The sequence below is a fragment of the Marmota marmota genome, unplaced genomic scaffold, assembly GCF_001458135.2.
Source record: "Marmota marmota marmota unplaced genomic scaffold, marMar, whole genome shotgun sequence".
NCBI lineage: Eukaryota > Metazoa > Chordata > Mammalia > Rodentia > Sciuridae > Marmota > Marmota marmota.
The window spans coordinates 22,928,876-22,948,541 of NW_025999932.1; the positions used below are offsets into that span (position 1 = coordinate 22,928,876).

Genomic DNA, 19,666 nt, shown 5'->3' on the forward strand with positions numbered 1-19,666 from the left:
GAGCCATCTTGTAAACAGTGCCAGACCCCATCACGGAATTACCCAACAACTCCTAACAGCTTCACAGTGGCTTCCTAAACAGTTTTTTCCTTTTTAGTGCCTCTTCCTCTGTCAGGGAGGAAGGTGCCCTGTTTCAGGTCTTTCCTGTTAAACTGAAGTATAATGGAAGAAGATTGCCTTGTGAACAGCCAAAAGTCAGTACAACTTAAATAGGGCCAGTTACCTCAGATGTTTCCTGGTATGCTTCCTCCTGAGAGCAAGTTGCTTACAAATGCAAGGGATGATGGTCATAAGTATGACTTCTGTTTTTTCTAGTTCCTACAGTGAAGCCATCATTCATCCATTTATTCATTCAGAAAGTCAGCCAATAAACAAACATTGATTGAGGTCTTTGTCCCAGGTACCACTACATGCTGGGCACTAGCGATAGAAGTAAGCTAGGGTTCTTACCCTCTACAGACAGACATGAAACAAACATTCCACCAGAAAGTAATGACAGTTGTGATCAATGCTGCCAAGGGTGCCCTGAGAGTGAGTAACTAATTGCAAGATAGGGGTGGGCAGTGATCAGAGAAGACTCTGCAACAAGTAAACTGAATTACCATTTATTCTAGTCTATTTCATGATTATTCAGAATTCTTCAGTTGAAAAATGAGAAGAGCAATAAAGATGGAAAAGAGGAGACAGCAAGAAACATGGCAGTAGAAATAATAGAATGTGGTGATTAACCAATAATGTGAGAGGGTGAGAGGTTGAGGTCAAGGACAGCTCCACAGGCCTGCTTGGGCTGCTGGGTGCATGGAGGCACCTTCATCAGTGTGTTCAATTCCAAAAATGGATCCCATTCTCTATTGCTTTCTGTCCTAGCTATTTCAAATGCAAATTTGCTGCTGCTTCCATAAAGATGTGGAGTGTATTTCCTCACCCCTTGAATTTGTGCTGACCTCATGACTTACTTTGGCTGGCAGAAGGCAACAGAAGTGATTTTTTTTTCTTTGGAGCCAAGGCTTCAAGAGGTCTTGTCCACTTCCACTCACTCGGTTGGAACTCGCCACATAAGAATAAGCCCTCCAAACTGCTGGATATAACACATGTGATTTTGTCACACTGCTCCTCCCCCATTATTGCCTTTAGCCAGTTGTCAGACTTGATCGATGCAGGAGCACAGTAGCCAGCTCTCTGCCTCTCCCAAGACCAGGAACTCTGTTAGTGCAGCAAAGAGCTCAGCCAAGATCTGCAGAGCCTGGCCTAGATTAAATGACTCACCCACTGACCGTATAGCCTTGTGAGCAATAGCAAGCAGTGATTGTTGTCCTATAGCTATTAAATTTTGTGTGGTTTGTCAAGCAGCAAAAACTGATAAAGCCAGGATAGAGCAAGGGAATGAATAGGTGGGGCTAATAGGCAGTTGGACAGAAGAGTTTGGAAAACAGCAGATCAAAAGCATGAGGTCTTTATTAGGCTCCTGCCTTACTATGGTGGGCTCCTGAATTCCAAGAACTAGGCCATTTTTCTCTTTCTGTGTCCTCTTCCTCCCTTTCCCCCGCCCCCTCTCTAAACTCCACCGTGTATCTAGAAGTAAATACTTGAACAATGAAGTAAATCCATGACTCAAGTGCGTAAACAGAATTAATGATGGAGAATTAGTCCAGAACCAGAGCTCTCAGCAGGTGGAATGCTCATTGTTTACCAATGAGTCAACTCAGCCTGCGCCAGCAGGGCAGGGGCTGCCAGGGTTTGGATGCTGAGCTGCAAACGACTGCCCCCAAGGGGACTTCACATGTAAGTGACTGTAGTTACCTCGAGTGATACTTGGAGGGGTTGGGGGGGGGGTTGCTCTTGCCTCCTCCGTCCCTTTTTCCAAAAGAATGTCACCTCTCAGCACCTTTTGAAAATAAAAAGCAACATTCCACAGGAATCTATCCCTTCCATTGTTGCAGAAATATCCGATCAATTGCACTTTTCCCTTTTTCTTTCCTGCATTATCTCTAATCTCAGGTTGACCTACAGAGCTAGTGACCCAAACTGGCCACTGTGGGGCGGAGGGGGCCGGGGAAGTGCCAGATACAGCCTGAAAGCCAGGATGATGGTCTCTATGGCTGGTGGCCGTATTTCCAGGGTTCGCGAGCTCAGAGCCGTGCAGGTTCCCTAGCACTGCGCGTCAGACTGCAAAATGGTGCGCACGCCCGCGGTGACGGTCCCCTTGGATCACCCTGCTCCCGCCCCAGCTCGCCGCTACGGGAAGGGGCGGGGAATAGGAGGAGCTGGAGGCGGCCACTGCGCTCCCCCGCAAGCCGAGCGCTTTTAAAGCCGCGGAACTTGACAGCTAGGCTGGCCTCCGCCACAGTCCTGGCGCCCGGTGTTCCCGCGCTCTCCGCTCGAGAGCCGATTCCAGGTGCGGTCGAGGCCGGGACCGCTCGGCTTGCGCGCTTCTCTGCCCGACGCGCTCCATGCTGCCACTCAACATGTCGGGGCACTTTCTGCTGGCTCCCATTCCTGAGTGCTCCTCCGACTACCTCCTACCCAAAGACATCAAGCTAGCGGTGTTGGGAGCCGGGCGTGTAGGAAAGAGCGGTGAGTGGCGGAGACCTGCAGCAACAACTGGAGGTCCTCCAGGGAGGGAGCTTTGGTGGAGGTTGGAGGGCTGGGGACCGGATGAATCTGGACGTTTTGGTGCTAAGAGGGTCTCCCTTCAATCCCGGCCCCTTTACGCCCGCCTGCTTCTTCTGGGCGCATACTCCAAGACTTTCGCTGGGGTGGACGCCTGTTTGAGAATGGGGTTGCCGGAGGAAGTGTCCCTCCAGTATGTCCCTTCATAAAAGCTGAGGGAGACCAACTTATGGCACCTCCGGTCTTGCAGAACCTTGGGCTTCAGGGCGTGCATGCGGCTCAGAGGCCCGTCGCTGTTGTCTTCTACTCTTTGAATTGATTTTGCCTATTTCCTTTTCAGCAATGATTGTGCGCTTCCTCACCAAGAGATTCATTGGCGACTATGAGCCGAATACAGGTTAAAATAATTTTATAATCAATATTTTTGTGCCTTCATGTTTCTTTTTGCTGATCCGAGTGTGGGAATTTAAAAGCAAACTCTCTTTCCTTCTCTAGGCAAGTTGTATTCACGTCTCGTCTATGTGGAGGGAGACCAGCTATCTCTGCAGATCCAGGACACTCCTGGGGGCATCCAGGTAAAGACTGCCAGAAGCAAAGAGCCCCTGCTAGAACATTCTGGGGTGGGGGATGGAAGTGGGGCCAGGGTGGGGGTGAGGGGAGACCAGCATATAGCTGGTCAGAGGCTGTGCTATGGGTCCCAGTGACATGCTAAAGGTATACATTTAAATGTAAGAGTCAACCGTCTACAAGTGTGGGACTGGAAATTGTAGTGTTGGAAGTCCTCCAAGGTGAGGTTGGTTAGAAGTAGCTTCCTCTTAGCTCCCTGACACTTCTCTCTGCTGCCCTGGCAGACTATCACTACTTAGGTGGGTCTTACCAGTTTCAGAGATCAACCATGAAACAATTAAAAAAGCAAACCCAGCCTCAGGCTATAGCTCAGTGGTAAAGAATGTGCTTAGCATGTATGAAGTCCTGGGTTCCATCCCCAGCATCACATAAAACAAAATAAAACAGAAAAACTGGTGGGATTCTGGTGGGAGAGGGTCTTTCCGGTTAGCAAGTTCTTCTGGAGTGCTTCTGTTACTGGCTGTTCCCCCAAGTCAGTAATTGCAATCAGATAACCCCTTGGCCAGTTCTGGAATGTAACTTAACTAACAAGTTACTAATTGCTAATCCCTTCTAGGGAGGAGAAGAACCCAAAGAGAGGAATTTGTTTCTGTAACATTCTCAAGAAGTTGCTTGCTAAAAATATTTTCATAGATTTGGGAATAGATATTTATCTTGGCTTCTTTTCAAAGTTTTGTTTATTATGAATTAGTTCCCTAAAAATTGAGCCATTCTGGTTTGAAGTAATTCTTCAGTCAGCCAGGGTTCACCAGAGATTGCCTGTCAAGCAGAGGGTTTAAAAATATCCCGTGGATATGAGCAAATAAAATAAGCCAAGCAGGGAGTTTAAGAATTTGCACTCTCCCTGTCAAAAGTCTCCTTTAGCAGAAGCTGGGTAGAACCTGTAAACTATATTTAGTGTTTTTCTTTTCCCAGTGTTTCTTCAAGGGTTACTTTGATGTTATAATTGAGCTTGCCTCTCATCGAGGGCTTCCTTGACCGATCTCATTTTGATCTTCCTCAGGCCCAAGACAACCTCAGCCAGGCCATTGATTCTCTATCCAAGTGCGTGCAGTGGGCCGAGGGCTTTCTTCTTGTCTATTCCATCACAGACTATGACAGCTACCAGTCCATCCGGCCCCTTTATCAGCATATCCGGAAGGTTCATCCTGATTCTAAAGCCCCTGTCATCATAGTGGGCAATAAGGGGGACCTTCTGCATGCCCGGCAGGTACAAACGCATGATGGTATTCAGCTAGCCAATGAGCTAGGCAGCCTATTCCTTGAAATTTCCACTAGTGAAAACTACGAAGACGTCTGTGATGTGTTTCAGCATCTTTGCAAAGAAGTGAGCAAGCTGCACAGCCTCAGTGGGGAGCGGAGAAGGGCCTCCATCATCCCCCGGCCTCGCTCTCCCAACATGCAGGACCTGAAGAGACGCTTCAAGCAGGCTCTGTCTTCCAAAGTAAAAGCACCCTCCACCTTGGGGTAAAACATCTCAGACAGACTGACGTCCTTTTTATTATGCATTTGTGCAGCTACAAAGACTGGACCTCTCCCTTTTTAATCACACATTCAGAGTTTATTTTTATAAAGACTTTATTGGTTTCCAAGTGTATGTGTGTTACTAAAAATTCAAACTGATTGCCTAGAAGTTGGGTAGTTTTTTTAAATAAAAGATTTTTTTTTTAACTGTAACTGCTAGCCACTTTTCCATTAAAGGCAAAATGGCAACATTGCTCCTTATTTTCTAATGTCTTTTTATAGAAATCATACTTGCACCAGAGCCCAGAACTGCTCAATGCTTGCCTTGAGTTTGAACTCTGATTGGTGTCTTTCAGTAGGGAGTGGGTTATGTAGAGGGAGTCTGCTGTGGGAGAAAGAAAGTATGTGGAGGAGGAAAGGGATTTGAATAACTGCAGGATAGCTTTAATTAGTGCACTTTGCCACAGTCATGAAATTGACACTGTGATTTTCACAGGAAGGGGTACATTGTGAGCTGATGCTAAAAAGTTACAAATCATGAATATTATTATTTATTGGTGCAAATACAAGTACAGTCTTTCTACTCATTAAAAAGAAAAAACAACAGCAATTAAAAAAATCTAGAATTCCTTAAGTCAGTAAGTGGGCCTTACCATCCAGGAGTTGACTCAAAATTTTCCTTCCCTTCCTGTCTCCTTGACCCTCTGTTGAATATGGTGGAAATAAGGAGATGATCAAAATATGGTTTCATGAATTACTGTATATTGTATCTAAAGAAAATTTTTCTTAAGTTTACAATGCTTAAGGAAATAATGTGAACTATCCTTCCAAGGAACAGCTTCCATAGATGAGGTACATTAATCCACAGTGAGTGAGCTCCACAATTGTTGGAGTCCCATTGCTCGACTAGAATGGAAACAGGCCTGTATGGAAAGAAAAGTCTAATTAAAGTTTGAGGTGAATCCTTTTTCAGAGGAGGGTAATGGCGATTGCATCCAAGGCCTAGCACTCTACCACTGAACTATATGTCCAGCTCCTGAGGTGTGTGTCTTTATACAATTATCTGGAGCAGCTGTTTAACTAATGAAGTGGAGTACAAGACATGTGAGGTCTCTCAATCTAGAGGGAGGTGCAGGTGTTGGTGGGTGTGATAGGTTTTCCTCACTATGACCAAAATACTGGACAAGAACAACACAGAATAGGCCAAGTTCATTTTGGCTCATGGTTTCAAGGGTGGGCTGAGTCCACATCTCTAGGCCCAAGATGAGGCCGAACATCATGGCAGCAGATTGTGGTGGAGCAGCACTTCTTCAATCATGCAGGGCCAGGAAACAGAGATAGTAAGAGGAAGGGGCCAGGAAAAGATGCAACCTTTCAGGACATGCCCTCAGTGACCCACCTCCTCTAGCCACACCCCACCTACCTACAGTTAGCACCTAGTCCATTCAAACTAGGACTGATGAGGTTACAGGTCTCAAAACCTGATCATTTCTCCTCTGAATATTTCTGAACTGTTACAGGAGCTTTCAGTGGACACCTTACATCCAGACCACAGCAGTGGGTAAGGCTTTGGAAACTCCCTCCAATGTTAATAGGGTATCACCCTATTACAGCCTGAGCTCTAGGTTTTCAGAGAAGCAGCCTGCAGACTGTAGCCTTGCCATTGCATGTCAAGCTTTTGTGTATATGTATTTCAAAGTCCAGTAATTGAGGTCAGTAACTAGGACAGTAACTCACATATGGTGTCTGATAAGGTTGGATATCACATTCCCTAGGGAAGAGGGAGTTCCCTCCAAGTTCTCCCATGTGGGTTCTGGTATGATGTTGTACTTTCAAAGACAAGAGGAATACACTCCAAAAAGAGACCTGGCAGAGCAAGCCGTGTAAGTGTTTGGAATCATTTCAAAGCTGTATATCACCCTCACATCCATCCAGCCTCCAGTTCTGTCAGTCTCTCTCCTGTTTTTCTCTAAAGACTCCTCTGCCTTAATATGGGTTCTTGTAGCTCTTGTCTAGACTGGGAGGCAAGCAGCTAAGCAAGCCTCTGTTTTCTTGGCTTACAGCATGATATCCCTCCAATTCTTTTCTTTCTTTCTTTCTTTTTTTTTTTTTTTTGTGGTACTGGGGATTGAACCCAGAGGCACTTAAACACTGAGCCACATGCCCAGCCCTTTTTTGTATTTTATTTAGAGACAGGATCTCACTGAGTTGCTTAGACCCTTGCTAAATTGCTGAGGCCGGCTTTGAATTTGCAATCCTTCTGCCTTAGCCTCCCGAGCTGCTGGGATTACAGGCCCTCCAATTCTTTCTTCACACCAGAACAACCTTACCTATACCAACCCTAATAATTTTGTTTTCATGATTGAAAAAAATATTCAGCTGGCTTCCCTATCTATAAAATACATATGAGATGTGGCATCAGAATTTTTATCACCTCTCCAAAAGCAAACACACATACCCAACAAACACTCCATACCAACAGAACTGTCTTCCTTTCTTAGTGCATACCAGTCTCTTTTACACCTCCTACCTTGGCATAAACGAACCTATTGGCAGACCTATGCCACAAACGAACACAATATTTTTTTCCTGTTCTACACCTTAGGTCTGGCTAACTCATCTTTAAGACTAAAGTCACATGCTAGATTCAGCTCCAGGATGCCTTCTTTAATTGTCCCTCTCTACCCCTGCATTTGTATTACAACCCAACTATGTCACATAGTTATTTGTTACCCCACTATGTAGGGAGTATCCCTTGAGAGCAATAACTTCATTTTATGACTTTGTATTCCCAGCTTCTAGTCCAGGGCTTATGAATAGAGTGGTCATTTTTCAGTAAACATGATGAATAAATAAATGAACTATTTTTTTGGTGCTAAGGGACAATAATAGGAGATTATAGTGAAATAAATTATTACTTTGCAAAATAAAGACTCTAGGGCTTTTTTTATATTTATTTTTGTAGTTGTAGTTGAACACAATAACTATTTTTATGTGGTGCTAAGGATTGAACTCAGGACCTTGCATGGGCGAGGTGAGCGCTCTACCGCTGAGCCATAACCCCAGGCCCAACTCTAGGGTTTTTGCATAAAGACTTTTCACTAGCAGTGACAGAATGGAACTGATTGATATCACAGCTTGTGGCGATTGCAGATCATTACCTTTCCATCCAAGGACACCTCTGTCCCTACCTGTGGTATTGAGGGGAGCTCACCTATACAAAATGGCACAAAGGTTTAAAAAAATTAAATAATATATCTAAAGGAGTGTCAAAATACTTAAAAATATAATTTTTGGGATTCTATCATCTTTTAAATAGGGCCTTCTCTTTGTTGGTTTGCATGATCTCAGAACAAAAGGAGTTCTATCATTATCCATTGTAGCTTCCTGCCATGCATTCTAACATAGACAAAAGAACAACTGATTCTCCGATTCATGACTGCAGTCTAAAGGTGTCCAGATTACTAGCTGGTGCCAGAGGCTTCTCTGCTCTCAAGGATCTGAGATCAAATATTCCATGGGGAAAATTTAAATCATAATGTAAAAGCTAAACAATGCACAAGTCATCTCAGGCAGCCTCTGATCAAGTTTCCAGGAGTGAATGGTAAGAACAGAAAGTCCTCTGACCTGAGAGATCAGAAGTTGAGTCCCAGGGCAGCCTCTGTGGGCTCAGATGAGCAGATGGGCCTAGCAGAAAGCGCTGTCTTCAGGCCAGAATCCACCGAGCACAAAAGCTGCTGGCCGGTGCTGGTCCTAGAGGGAGCTTGTTGCCTGCTGTCTCTTTTTCTCAGCCTCCTGCTGATTGGCAGTGAAGTCTCTTGGGGATAATGGTACTTAGGGAACATCTGGAAGGCTCTTGGGATGGTAGCCTTGAAAGTGGAAGATATAAACATGCAGTTATCAGGAAACAGAACAGGAAGTGGTTGGATTTGTGTGTAAAGAAGAGGACCCTTTGAGGGGAAGCTAAACGCTAAGCCAACTCAACCCCTCCTCTCAAAAGTGGAGAGAGAAGCACATGCGTGTGATCCCTGATACTTGGGAGGCTGAGGCAAGAGGACTGCAAATTCAAGGCCAACCTGGGTAACTTAATGAGACCCTGTCTCAAAGTAAAACAAAAAGGGCTGGGGGTGTAGCTCAGTGGTAGAGTGTTTGCCTAGCATGCATGAGGCCCTGAGTTCAACTCCAGTGCCCAACTATACCCCAAAAATGGAAAGGGAAGAACCATTGAAGATTTGGGTGTCATCATTTTCCTCTGAAGCACTGGAAAGAAACATTGGCAACTTGGGTGCATGTGGAAAGGACAGTGCCCGTACATTTTTTACCCATAGATCTTCCTGGCCTCTGAGGTATTATATCTGGGGTGAGAATCATCTCCATCTTCAGGAGGCAGGTGGAACCACAGCCTCTCTTGGTCTCTGCTATAGTTTGGATCTGGAATGTTTACCAAAAGCCAAAAGGCGTAAAAGGATTTGTCCTCAGCTTGGCACTGTTGGGAGGTGGTGGAACATTTAAGAGGTGGGAGAAATCTTCAGGTCATTGAGGTATGACCTCAAATTCTTTACATTCCTTTTTTGGGTCCCTGCGAGTAGGGGAGCAACATTCCTCTGCCACATGCTTCTTCTGTGATGTGCTGTGTCACCACAGGCCAAAAAAGTAATGGGTCCAGCTGACCATAGACTGAAACCTCTGTGAGTCCAAATAAACCTTTTCTCTTAATAAGTTGATTAGAATAACCGAAAGCTGACTGACATAGAACTTCTTTACTTCCCAGCCGTCTCTGCCTCAGTAATAAGAATTGTATGTGTGCACGTGTGTGACGCTGGGGACAGAATCCAGGGCCTCTCACATGTTAGGCAAGTGCTATACTCTGCAGTTACACTCCCAGCCCCTCTTGTCTTTGATATTTCCATTCACTCGTCTTTCTCTGGTCAAACCTCAGTTAATAATTTTGCTCTAAACCCCTCTGCATGATTTAATTAATGTTGCAACCAGTGTAGTCCCAGAGAAATGGACGAAAGCCAAATGGCTAGATTGTACATCCTGCAAACATTCTGTACTTCACATGCAACTCAAGAGAAGCAAACTGGAATAACGGAAAAATAAATCAATCATAACAGAAGAAAACAAATTTGTTTTGCTTATGTCGAGGTGAAGGGCACAACGGAAGTTCTAAAGTTTAATAATATGTGTTTAGAGAAAGGAATTAAATAAACATCTGTGGAAGGCGGAGGGAAACAATGGAGTGAGTAGGAAAGATGAGGCGACTATTTAGTCATTAATTTTGGGCTTAAATGGCTTTTTTGCTCCTTGCATACGTTACAATTTGAACATCTCATTGTGCAAAGTTACTAATTCAAATTTACAATGCAAAGATATTGTGTGCAATGAATAAGCTGTTCTTACCATTTGATCGCTCTCTAAAAGGTGGAATGTTTTTGAAGGCCTTTGTTAAAATTAGTCTCAAGCTGCTTTGAAAGATGTCGTAATGGGAAAAAAAAGATTATTTTCTAAACACTGTGCAGTTAGTGAAGGGCTGTAGGAAAAATTAATCTATGTAAGTGATGATTTGTTTGCAATAGCAGGATAGTTTACAGCATAAGAGTAGAAATTTGCCTATCCCAAACAGAATAGAGTCAGCTCTTATGCCTGGATGCCATTGCGTACTTTGGCCAGGTAGGACGTCTGCTCCATTATGGTTGAGACAGGTCGTTATTCATCCTTGACTTCATAGCACCTGCTGGAGTGTCAAATACACAACAGGATTCTTGAAAATATTTGCTAAGCTGAACCATTAGAAAAAATTAGAGTCCCTGAAGTTATTTTTGGATCACTTATGAATTCAGACATATAAACCTACATTCTGAGTTCCTTCCATTGAATTATCCAAGACAGCTCCTCTTCCCTTCTTGCGTTGGACAGCAAACATTCTCCAGAGATGGGCTACTTGAACACAAAGGGTGCCTTCAATTTTCTAGAAAGACCACTAAAATTGTGATTTGCATGATTTCAAATCACATTCATGGAACACCTGCTTCATGCATTGGTGTGTGCTTGCCATTGCTGTGGTCAAGACAGCCCTACTTTCCCAGGAACTCAGTTCAGTGGAGATCTGGGGGCCCAGCTCTGAGGGTGTGACTCTGTGGGGTAAGATGTGAATTTAAGACTCTGACCCCCATCTGAGGGTGTTGGCAAAATCCATGAAGAGTACAGATCACTGAGCTGCATGGGGAGTGAGAATACCCCAGAGTGTGAAATTACTCTTAGTAAAGCCTTATTTTCTTTAAGGAATATGCTCAGTGAAAATTAATGAATTGACATAATTCTATGTCTTATCTTCATTCTCTATGTAAATTAGGAAAAAATATATATTTTGCATTGGGATGGAACTCAGGGGTACTTTAGCACTTGAGCCACATCCCCAGCCCTTTTAATTTTGTATTTTGAGATAGGGTCTCACTAAGTTGCTTAGGGTCTCACTTAGTTGCCCAGGCTGTTCTGTAACTTGTGATCTTCCTGCCTCAGCCTCTCGGATTGTGGGAATTAGGTGTGCACCACCACACCCAGTATTGTTATTTTTTAATAAAACTATTTTTATTCTTTTTTAAACTTTTAATGAATAAGTTTTAACTTAAACTTTTATTCTTTTTTTTAACTTAAAAACTTAAGAATTCTTTTTAAACTTAAGATATAGCCTATTTTTATTAGAGTATATTTATTATACCAAACAATGGATTTAATATGTGCCTATAACATATTTCAATCATTTTTACTCCTCCTGTTACCCACCCCTCTTGATCCCTTTCTTTCCTAATAGGCTCCCTTCTACTTCCACTTAATTTTTTGTATTCTAGACTCCCTGTGTGAGAGAAAACACATACTACCTGTCTTTCTAAATCAGGTTTATTTTTCTTAACATGATGATCTTCCAACCATTTTCCTACAAATGAGTTTTCCTTACTTTAAAGTGGATGTAATACTGTCCATCAGGTAGAATTCTTGGTAAAAACCTGACACAGATGGTGCTCAGTAAGTTGTGGCTGTATATATTTTTAAAGACATATGAGTTGGGCTGGGGATGTGGCTCAAGCGGTAACGTACTCGCCTGGCATGCGCGAGGCGCTGGGTTTGATCCTCAGCACCACATAAAAATAAAATAAAGATGTTGTGTCCACCGAAAACTGAAAAATAAATATTAAAAAATTCTCTCTCTCTCTCTCTCTCTCTCTCAAAAAAAAAGACATATGAGTACATTATGAAGCTCTTGTTGAAAAAAGAATGCTTCTTGGTCTTGCTTCTATGTCTAAAACATGCAGTACTTGCTTAGAGAGATGATTTTTCCCAATTTTTATCTGGGTTGAAGAAGGTTTTCGGGGGAGCAGGAGCAGTTATTTCTTCAATAATAATACCTAACAATTATTGACTTTTTACTATATGCTGGTGACTGGGTCCATTTTCTGTTGCTATTGCCACAGGCGGAGTGGTTTATAAGAAAAAGGCACTTATATAGCTCATAGATCTGAGCGCTGGGAAGTTCAAGACCAGGCAGCCATCTCTGAAGGTCTTCTTTTTATTTATTTGTTTAGCAGTGCTGGGGATGAAACTTAGGGTCTCCAGCATGCTAGGCAAGCACTCTACCATTGAGCCACACTCCTAGCTAGGTGAGGGACTTCTTCATGCTGTTGAGGACTCGCTCTCTCTCTTTTTTCTTATGCCAGGGATTGAACTTAGGGGTGCTTAATCACTGAGCCACATCCTCAGTCCTTTTTTATATTGTATTTAGAGACAGGGTCTTACTGAATTGCTCAGGGCCTTGCTAAGTTGCTGAAGCTGGCTTTGAACTAGCGATCCTCCTGCCTCAGCCTTCCAAGCCTCTGGGCACCACCGTGCTGGGCTAGTGGGGAACTCTCTTTAGAGTTCTATAATGGTACAGGGACCATGTCCTAGCTCAGGTCTCTCCTCTTTTTATAAAACAACAGGCCCCCTGGATCAGGGCCCCACCCATGCCTCATTTAGCCTTAACCTCTACCAAATTTCTCACCTCCAGATGCCATGGTAGATTAAGTTTCTACCCTTTTAAAACCTCACAATGGGGATTAAATTTCAACATGAGTTTTGGCGGAGATATTCAAACCATAGCAACCAGGCCCTTACATTTTCCTGTATGTTCATTGAGACAGAATTATTATCACTCTCATATTTCAGTTGAGGAAACTGAGGCTCAGAAAGGTCAAGTAATGATCTAAAGTCACAGAATTCAAGAAACCAGAAGATGTGGCTCCAGGGTGGGACAAGAATTCCCTTTAGCTCAGGCCTGTTTCTTCTAGCCAGATCTCTGTGCATGCTAGGATCTTTTGAGAAACTTGTTAAAAGGCAATTCTGGGGTTCGATCCCAGGGATTCTGTTGCTGTGTGTCTCAGCCTTGGGGGAGGAATCTGTTCTAAGAGCTCTGGGTGTCTTAAGTTTGAAATTGCCAGCAAAATCGCAGCATGGATGCATCCCAGGCTCCCTGTTTACCCAGGGGAGCAGCTAGACTAAGAAGGAAGCAAAATCCTTGATGAGAGGACATGTGCGCATGGTCCAGTGTGCTTCTGAAGCTGGGCACTCGTGCTTTGACCTCGTGGAGCTGCGTCCAGTCTTTCTCGGCACCACCCATCAGAGCTGCGTCCCTCTCTGTGAACCTGAGACACCACTTTGAGAGTCATGTTGGGGTGAGGACAGTAGGCGGGAGATGGAGGTGGTGGGCATTAAGTCAGCATGTCCCAGGGACACCCTCCGGCTTGCCTCATTCTGTCCTTACACTCTCCTATGACTAGTGCCCTGAGAAGCAGACCCTGTGATTCATATGTGGGGAGATAGCATGTTAGCACCCTGTGGGGGAGGAGGAGGATGACTGAATGTAACCCCGGAGTCCCGGGGCTGTGGGAGTGAATGGTTTACTACAGAGGAGGATCAAGGTCAGAAGCAGAAATTCACAGTGCATATTCAGGAACTAAGTCCATCTCCTGCCACCAGTCTAGTCCAGAGCTGTCTTTAGGAATTGCATGCCTGTGTGTGTGTGTGTGTGTGTGTGTATGTGTGTGTACGCATCTGTACATATGCTGGGAGAGTAAAGAAAGGCCAGCAAATTTCCCCACATTCGGAGGCGGCACAATATTTGAGAGGCCCTAGCTGGGGCCTGTGTGCTGGTCCCATCCTTGTAACATAATAATAAAGCTAACAACAATAATCTGTTACCATAGTTACTAAGCATGCACTCTTGGTTCATGTGATAATTGTATCAATGAGAACTCTCCAGAGAAACAGAGTACAGACACACACACACACACACACACACACATATGTATATATGTATGTGTATATAATATCCATATATATGTATCTTCACCTAGACCTAGACCCAAATCAGTATTAGGTATACACGGACCTACATAGAGATTTACTGTAAGGAATTAGCTCATGTGATCATGCAGGGTGACAAGTCTCAAGGTCTGCCCATCAGCAAGCTGGAGACTAGGAGAGTGGATGGTGAGTCCAAAGACATCTGCTGGCAGAAGTCTGTGTTTCTTGCGGGAGGTCAACCTTTTGTTCTATTCAGGCCTCTGAAAGATTGGAAGAAGTCCACCCACTTTCCAGAGGGCAATCTGCTTTACTTAGTCTGATTCAAAATGTTAATGTCATCCAAAAACACCTCCCCAACAGACAAACTCAGAATGGTGTTTGAACAAATATCTGGGTACCATGTGGCCCAATTATGTTGATGTATAACATGAATCATCACATACCATAAGAGAGTTTTAGATGTATTATCTTATTTAAATTTCTCAATACGTCTATCAAGTAGCTTATCTTTTTTTTTTTTTTTTTGTCTGTATGTGTGTGGTACTGGGGTTTGAACCTAGGAACATTATACCACTGAGCTACTTCCTCAGTCCTTTTATTTTTAATTTTGAGACAAGATCTTGCAAACTTTCCCAGACTGGCCTGGAACTTGTGATCCTTCTGCCTCAGTATCATTATCATCACCATTTGACAGATAAGGCAGTGAGAGGTTAATTAGCTTTCTCATGGTCTCTCATCGAGTAAAGTGGCATAGCTAAGAATCATACCTGAGTGTTTGTGATCTGAAAGCCACTATACTGCATTGGTTCTGTTGTCCCACCATACCCACCCTCCTGGGCCATATGGCTCCTCCCTCCTAATGACCCATTTGCCTTGAACACTACACACTATTCATCAAGGGTGTCATTTGTAAGCAGTAGGATACCCTGTCTTACTTAGTAAAAAGTGTTTTATTAACTCATGGGATCACTGAAAAGCGTTGGAGAACCACAATTGGAGCTGAGTAGCTGTGGGGGAAGCTGAGTAAATGAGCATCTGGCATGTTCAGCCTCTGTAGGGTTCAGGGGTCCTTCGTCTCATGCAGACTCTCCAGGCAAAGGCTTACTCCAGGTGTTTGAAGGGCTTTGGATACTGAGAGTAGCCAGGAAAAAATGGCCATGACTATTGCACACATTCAGTGAGGAGTGACTGATGGGAGACGGCTTCTACCTTCAAAACTAAACATGATAGTGCAAAGTCCAGGTCCAAGGTGTGTCCCAGGGACTTCCACTGGGGAAACTGAAGTTCTAAGCTAATAGGTTAATGTCCCAAATCTGTTTGTAAGGAGAGTTGGTATGACGGGTTGAATTGTGTTTTTTTTTTTTTTCCCCAAATAGCTTTGTTGGATTCGACCCACAGTACTCAAATGTGAGCTCATCTGGAGATGGGTCTTCACAGAGGTAATCAAGTTAAAAAGAGATAATGGCTTAATTCAGAAGAGCAAAGCTATGGAACCAACCTAGGCGCCCTTCAACAGATGAATGGATAAAGAAAATGTATTATATATACATAATGGAATATTACTCAGCCATAAAGCAGAATGAAGTTATGGCATTTGCCAGTAAATGGATAGAACTGGAGACTATCATACTAGGTGAAATTAGCCAATCCCCCAAAACCAAAGGTTGAATGGTCTCTGTGATATGTGAATACTAACACATAATAAGAGGGGTGGGGAGGGAAGAATAGAAGTTCATTGGATCAGACAAGGGGGAATGAAGGGAAGTGGGGGATGGATGGGAATAGGAAAGACAGTAGGATGAATTGGACATGACTTTTCTATGTTCATGTATGGATACACAACCAGTGTAACTCCATATCATGTACAATCATAAGAATGGGATCCTAATTAGAACAAATTATACTCCATGTATGTATAATATGGCAAAATACACTCTATTGTCATGTATATCTAAAAAGAAAAACAAAAAAAGAGGTTAGTGGGTTGGGTTGTAATCAATATGAGTCACATTCTCATAAAAAAAGGGAGACTGAGGCACAGAGACAAAGGGAAGGCTAAGTGAGACCAGGGAGAATGCCAGACAAGTCTGAAGGTGGAGATTGGGTGATGTACCTACAGGCCAAGCGGCTACCAAAAGTCAAAGAATGGCCTGGACTAGTCCCTTCCCTTGAGCCAACAGGGAGAATGCAGTCCTCAATCACTCAGTCTCAGACTTCCAGTCTCCAGAAAGAGCAAACAATGAATTTCTGTCCTTTAATCCACTCAGGCTGTGGTACTTTGTTATACAGCCATAGCCAATTGAGATTAGCACAGAGTGCACAATCAAACCCAAGTCTGTCTGGACCCAAAGCCAATGCACTATCCACTGTCCACACTGCTGCCTCTTGTGGGTAGCCCAGGGTGGAAGAAAATAAGATACTGGACCAGCTGGGAATCTAACCCAGGACCTTGTGCATGCTAAGCAGAGGCTGTACCTCTGGGTACACTCCTAGTCTGTATTGAATTCATGAATTTTGAATTAGGAGGGAGCTTTAGCTGATATAAAATCCAAATGGCTTAAATATGGGACAAGTGACTTTCTCCCATGTGCACAGTTCAGGTGGGGCCTTATGGCTCTGCTCTTCTTAGAGAAAAATCCCTTTGCAGGGGTGCAAGAGCCCCCTCTCTGTTTTTTGCCATTCCCAGGAAACATCCTGCTTCCTGGGGTCTGATTCTTGGCCATGTCCATGTTCCAGAAAGAAGAAAGGGGGCAAGGGAGTGAAGGTCCCTTTCTTTTCAGGCTGGGGCCCTGAGACTGGCCACATCCTTTCTGTTCACATTCTATGATGTGCCTGAAAAATGAAGTCCTTATTTAGGCACCTTGTGTCCCACTAAAACTTCTACTACTATTATTTATGTGAGGAGGAGACCATATCGTGATAGGGTTCCTGGGGTTTACAGATTGATAGGAGATGAGGAAGAGAAAGGGAGCTTTTTCTTCAAGTCTGGCTGTGGGAGGAAGAGGAAGTTAGTTCCCAGATGGTTCTGCTGTGTGTAGTCCCAGTGGCTTCTCCATTCCTGGTGTCTGAGAAGCCTGGAGATGCCAGGGAGTCTGTCTGAGCTCCTCTTGCGTTACCCTCACAAATCACAATGATGTCTTCTTCCTTGGCTGCCTCTGGTCAGACTGGAGAGCAAATCTGGTGATCAAGGTCATCCTTATTTATGAACTTGAGGAGTCTTGGGATGGAGGAAATGAAAGAAGTGGCAATTCATAGGTTTGCTCCTCTAACTTCTGGATATGATGGCTAAAGCTGAGCTTCCTACTTGTGCCAGTTCTGTGGCTCTGGTACCCTCCAGGGTGCCCAGGAGGTAAAAGCACCCCTGGGTAGGGAAGATATCTAAAAATCAAACTTAGTTGGCACTGCTTAGCCTTGATCAAGCCAATAAATGAGTAATGGTAGACTATATAGTGAAACGTGAAAGTCCTTGAGAGATTTGAGTTGCATTAGTAGTTCCCAGAATCTAGCAAATGATGGAATTGTCTGGGTCTACTCCTTGAAAATGTGGCCCCATTCTTAGAGACTCTGACACAGCAATTCCAGGTGGTGCCCACAAATAAGAACACCTGCAATCTATCAAGCACTTGATCGCATATCATTCTCAAAGAGTGTTTTGTGGATTCATTCATTTTATCCTGTAATAATCCTATAAGGGCTGTACTATTATTCTTCCCATGTTACAGGTAATGTAAATTGAAGCACATGGTAACTACACGACTTTTCCCAGGTCACACAATTCAGGAACAACAGAGCTGAGAAATGGGACCAGCAACCTTGGGGGCCAATCCCGTGTTCTTGGCTACTGTTTGAACAAGAGGCTGTCATCCATGATCAGCTAGCCTTTCTGCTGGATGCACAAATCAATAGTTGCCCTTCTGGAACTTGTAATTTAGTAAAGAAGCTAATTTGAACACCCAAATCATGGAATATATGACAAACGCATAGAAGCTGCAAGAAGGGGATTAGAGACGGAAATCCAGTTCTTCTGGCAGGAGCATCCCAGAAGCACTTCATGTGGCCCTGACAATGAGGAGCTGTCATTGGTGAGGGCAGCAGCAACTTCCAGGCTGAGGGTGTGGCCCTAGCACAGAGGAGCAGGTACTCAGGTGACTGGGCCTTTGCTTGGCCTGCCTGTGGGAGCACATGTAAGAGAGGGGTCCATGGGAGGCGGAGCAGTTCTGCAGTAACATCGATGTTCCTCCAAGGCAGGAGGGAGGCGGGCTTCATTTTCAGGTGGTGGGAACCTCAGAGGTAGTTTGAGGGATCTGTTTTAGTTAGCCTTTTCTCTGCTGCAACTGAAAGACCCTTCAGAACAACTGTAGAGAAGGAAAGGTTTATTTAGGGGCTTAAGGTTTCAGAGGTCTCATAAGTGGCTGGCTGCATTCCTTGGGGCTCAAGGTGAGGTGGGACATCATGGCGGAAGAATGTGGCAGAGGGAAGCAGCAGCTTACATGGTGATCAGGAAGCAGAGAGAGAGACTCCACTCTCCAGGTACAAAATATATACCCCATAGCCGCGACTCCAGTTTCCACCTCCTCCAGCCACATCCCACCTGCCTCCAGTTACCACTCAGTTAATCTCATCAGGGATTAGTTCACTGATTAGGTTAAGGCTACAACCCAATTACTTCTCCTCTAAACCTTGCATTGTCTCACATGTGAGCGTTTGGGGGGTACCACATCTAAACCATAACAGGACCACAGGCTGCAGGTGTAGGACATGTTAGGGGATGAGGACACCGCAGCCATTTCAACAGTTCCCTGGACCAGGACAGCATCAGAGGGGACAGACGGGACACGGCAGATGCAGGAACAACAGTTCGAAGACAAAGTTCAAAGGAAAGAGGGGTCTGGAACTGGAGGTTCAGAGTGAAGGGACAGAGATGTCCAAGGTGACTCAGACTCTTCAGTGTGGTAGAATTGGGTGAAGAGAAAGAAATGTTCTTTACCCAAGGAGGAAACCCCAGCAGAGGGCAGGGCTGAGGATGTCACATCAAAGAAATACGAGATGCCTCAATTTAGAGGATAAGCCTGGTGGGAGGAGATTGTGGAGGTGCAGGGAGGTGTGAAGAGAGTACTTTTGAAGTCCTTTGAATGAAGGTAATTGCTCTGTAATGTGACACTCCTTCTTCTGAAGGAGATCGCAAATGCCTTAGAATTTAACATGAATTTTTTTTCCTATAAAGTTGCTTCATTTCATAATATTAACAATACAGCCTTAAAAGAGGAGAATATGCATTTTGTTAAGACTCTGCTTTTCTCAGCCAAAGGAATAGGCACACAAAACAAAAAGTGGTGTTTTTGTTTTGCTTCCAATTCTAGAAACAATTTCTGCATTTTCTGGGTACCACCACCTAGAGGTGGCACAGCGTGTTTGTTTTCCATGATGCGTATTTATCGAGCATATTCCAGTTGCTCAGTACATTCTCTGTTTTGTTATTGCTCTGCCTCTAAATCCTTGAATTTCTTCCAAGTAGCTTGTGGGCCCCTGTTGTGAAGAGGCTGCCTCTTCTTTAATACTAGCACATCATTCTTTTAAGTTTTCTCTGGACATTCCCTACAATAAATTGTTGGTTTTCTTTTCTCCC

General features: G+C 44.1%; 1 protein-coding gene across 1 annotated transcript; it reads left to right on the top strand.

Moving 5' to 3' along the window:
* The first annotated feature begins 2,306 nt into the window (after positions 1 to 2,306).
* Positions 2,307 to 4,955, top strand: Rasl11a (RAS like family 11 member A). Its single transcript, XM_015484165.2, has 4 exons — positions 2,307 to 2,574; positions 2,951 to 3,007; positions 3,106 to 3,185; positions 4,241 to 4,955. Exons 1-4 carry the CDS (start codon positions 2,451 to 2,453, stop codon positions 4,706 to 4,708), a joined length of 729 nt encoding a protein of 242 aa, XP_015339651.1. The 5' UTR covers positions 2,307 to 2,450; the 3' UTR covers positions 4,709 to 4,955.
* The last annotated feature ends 14,711 nt before the right edge of the window (positions 4,956 to 19,666 follow it).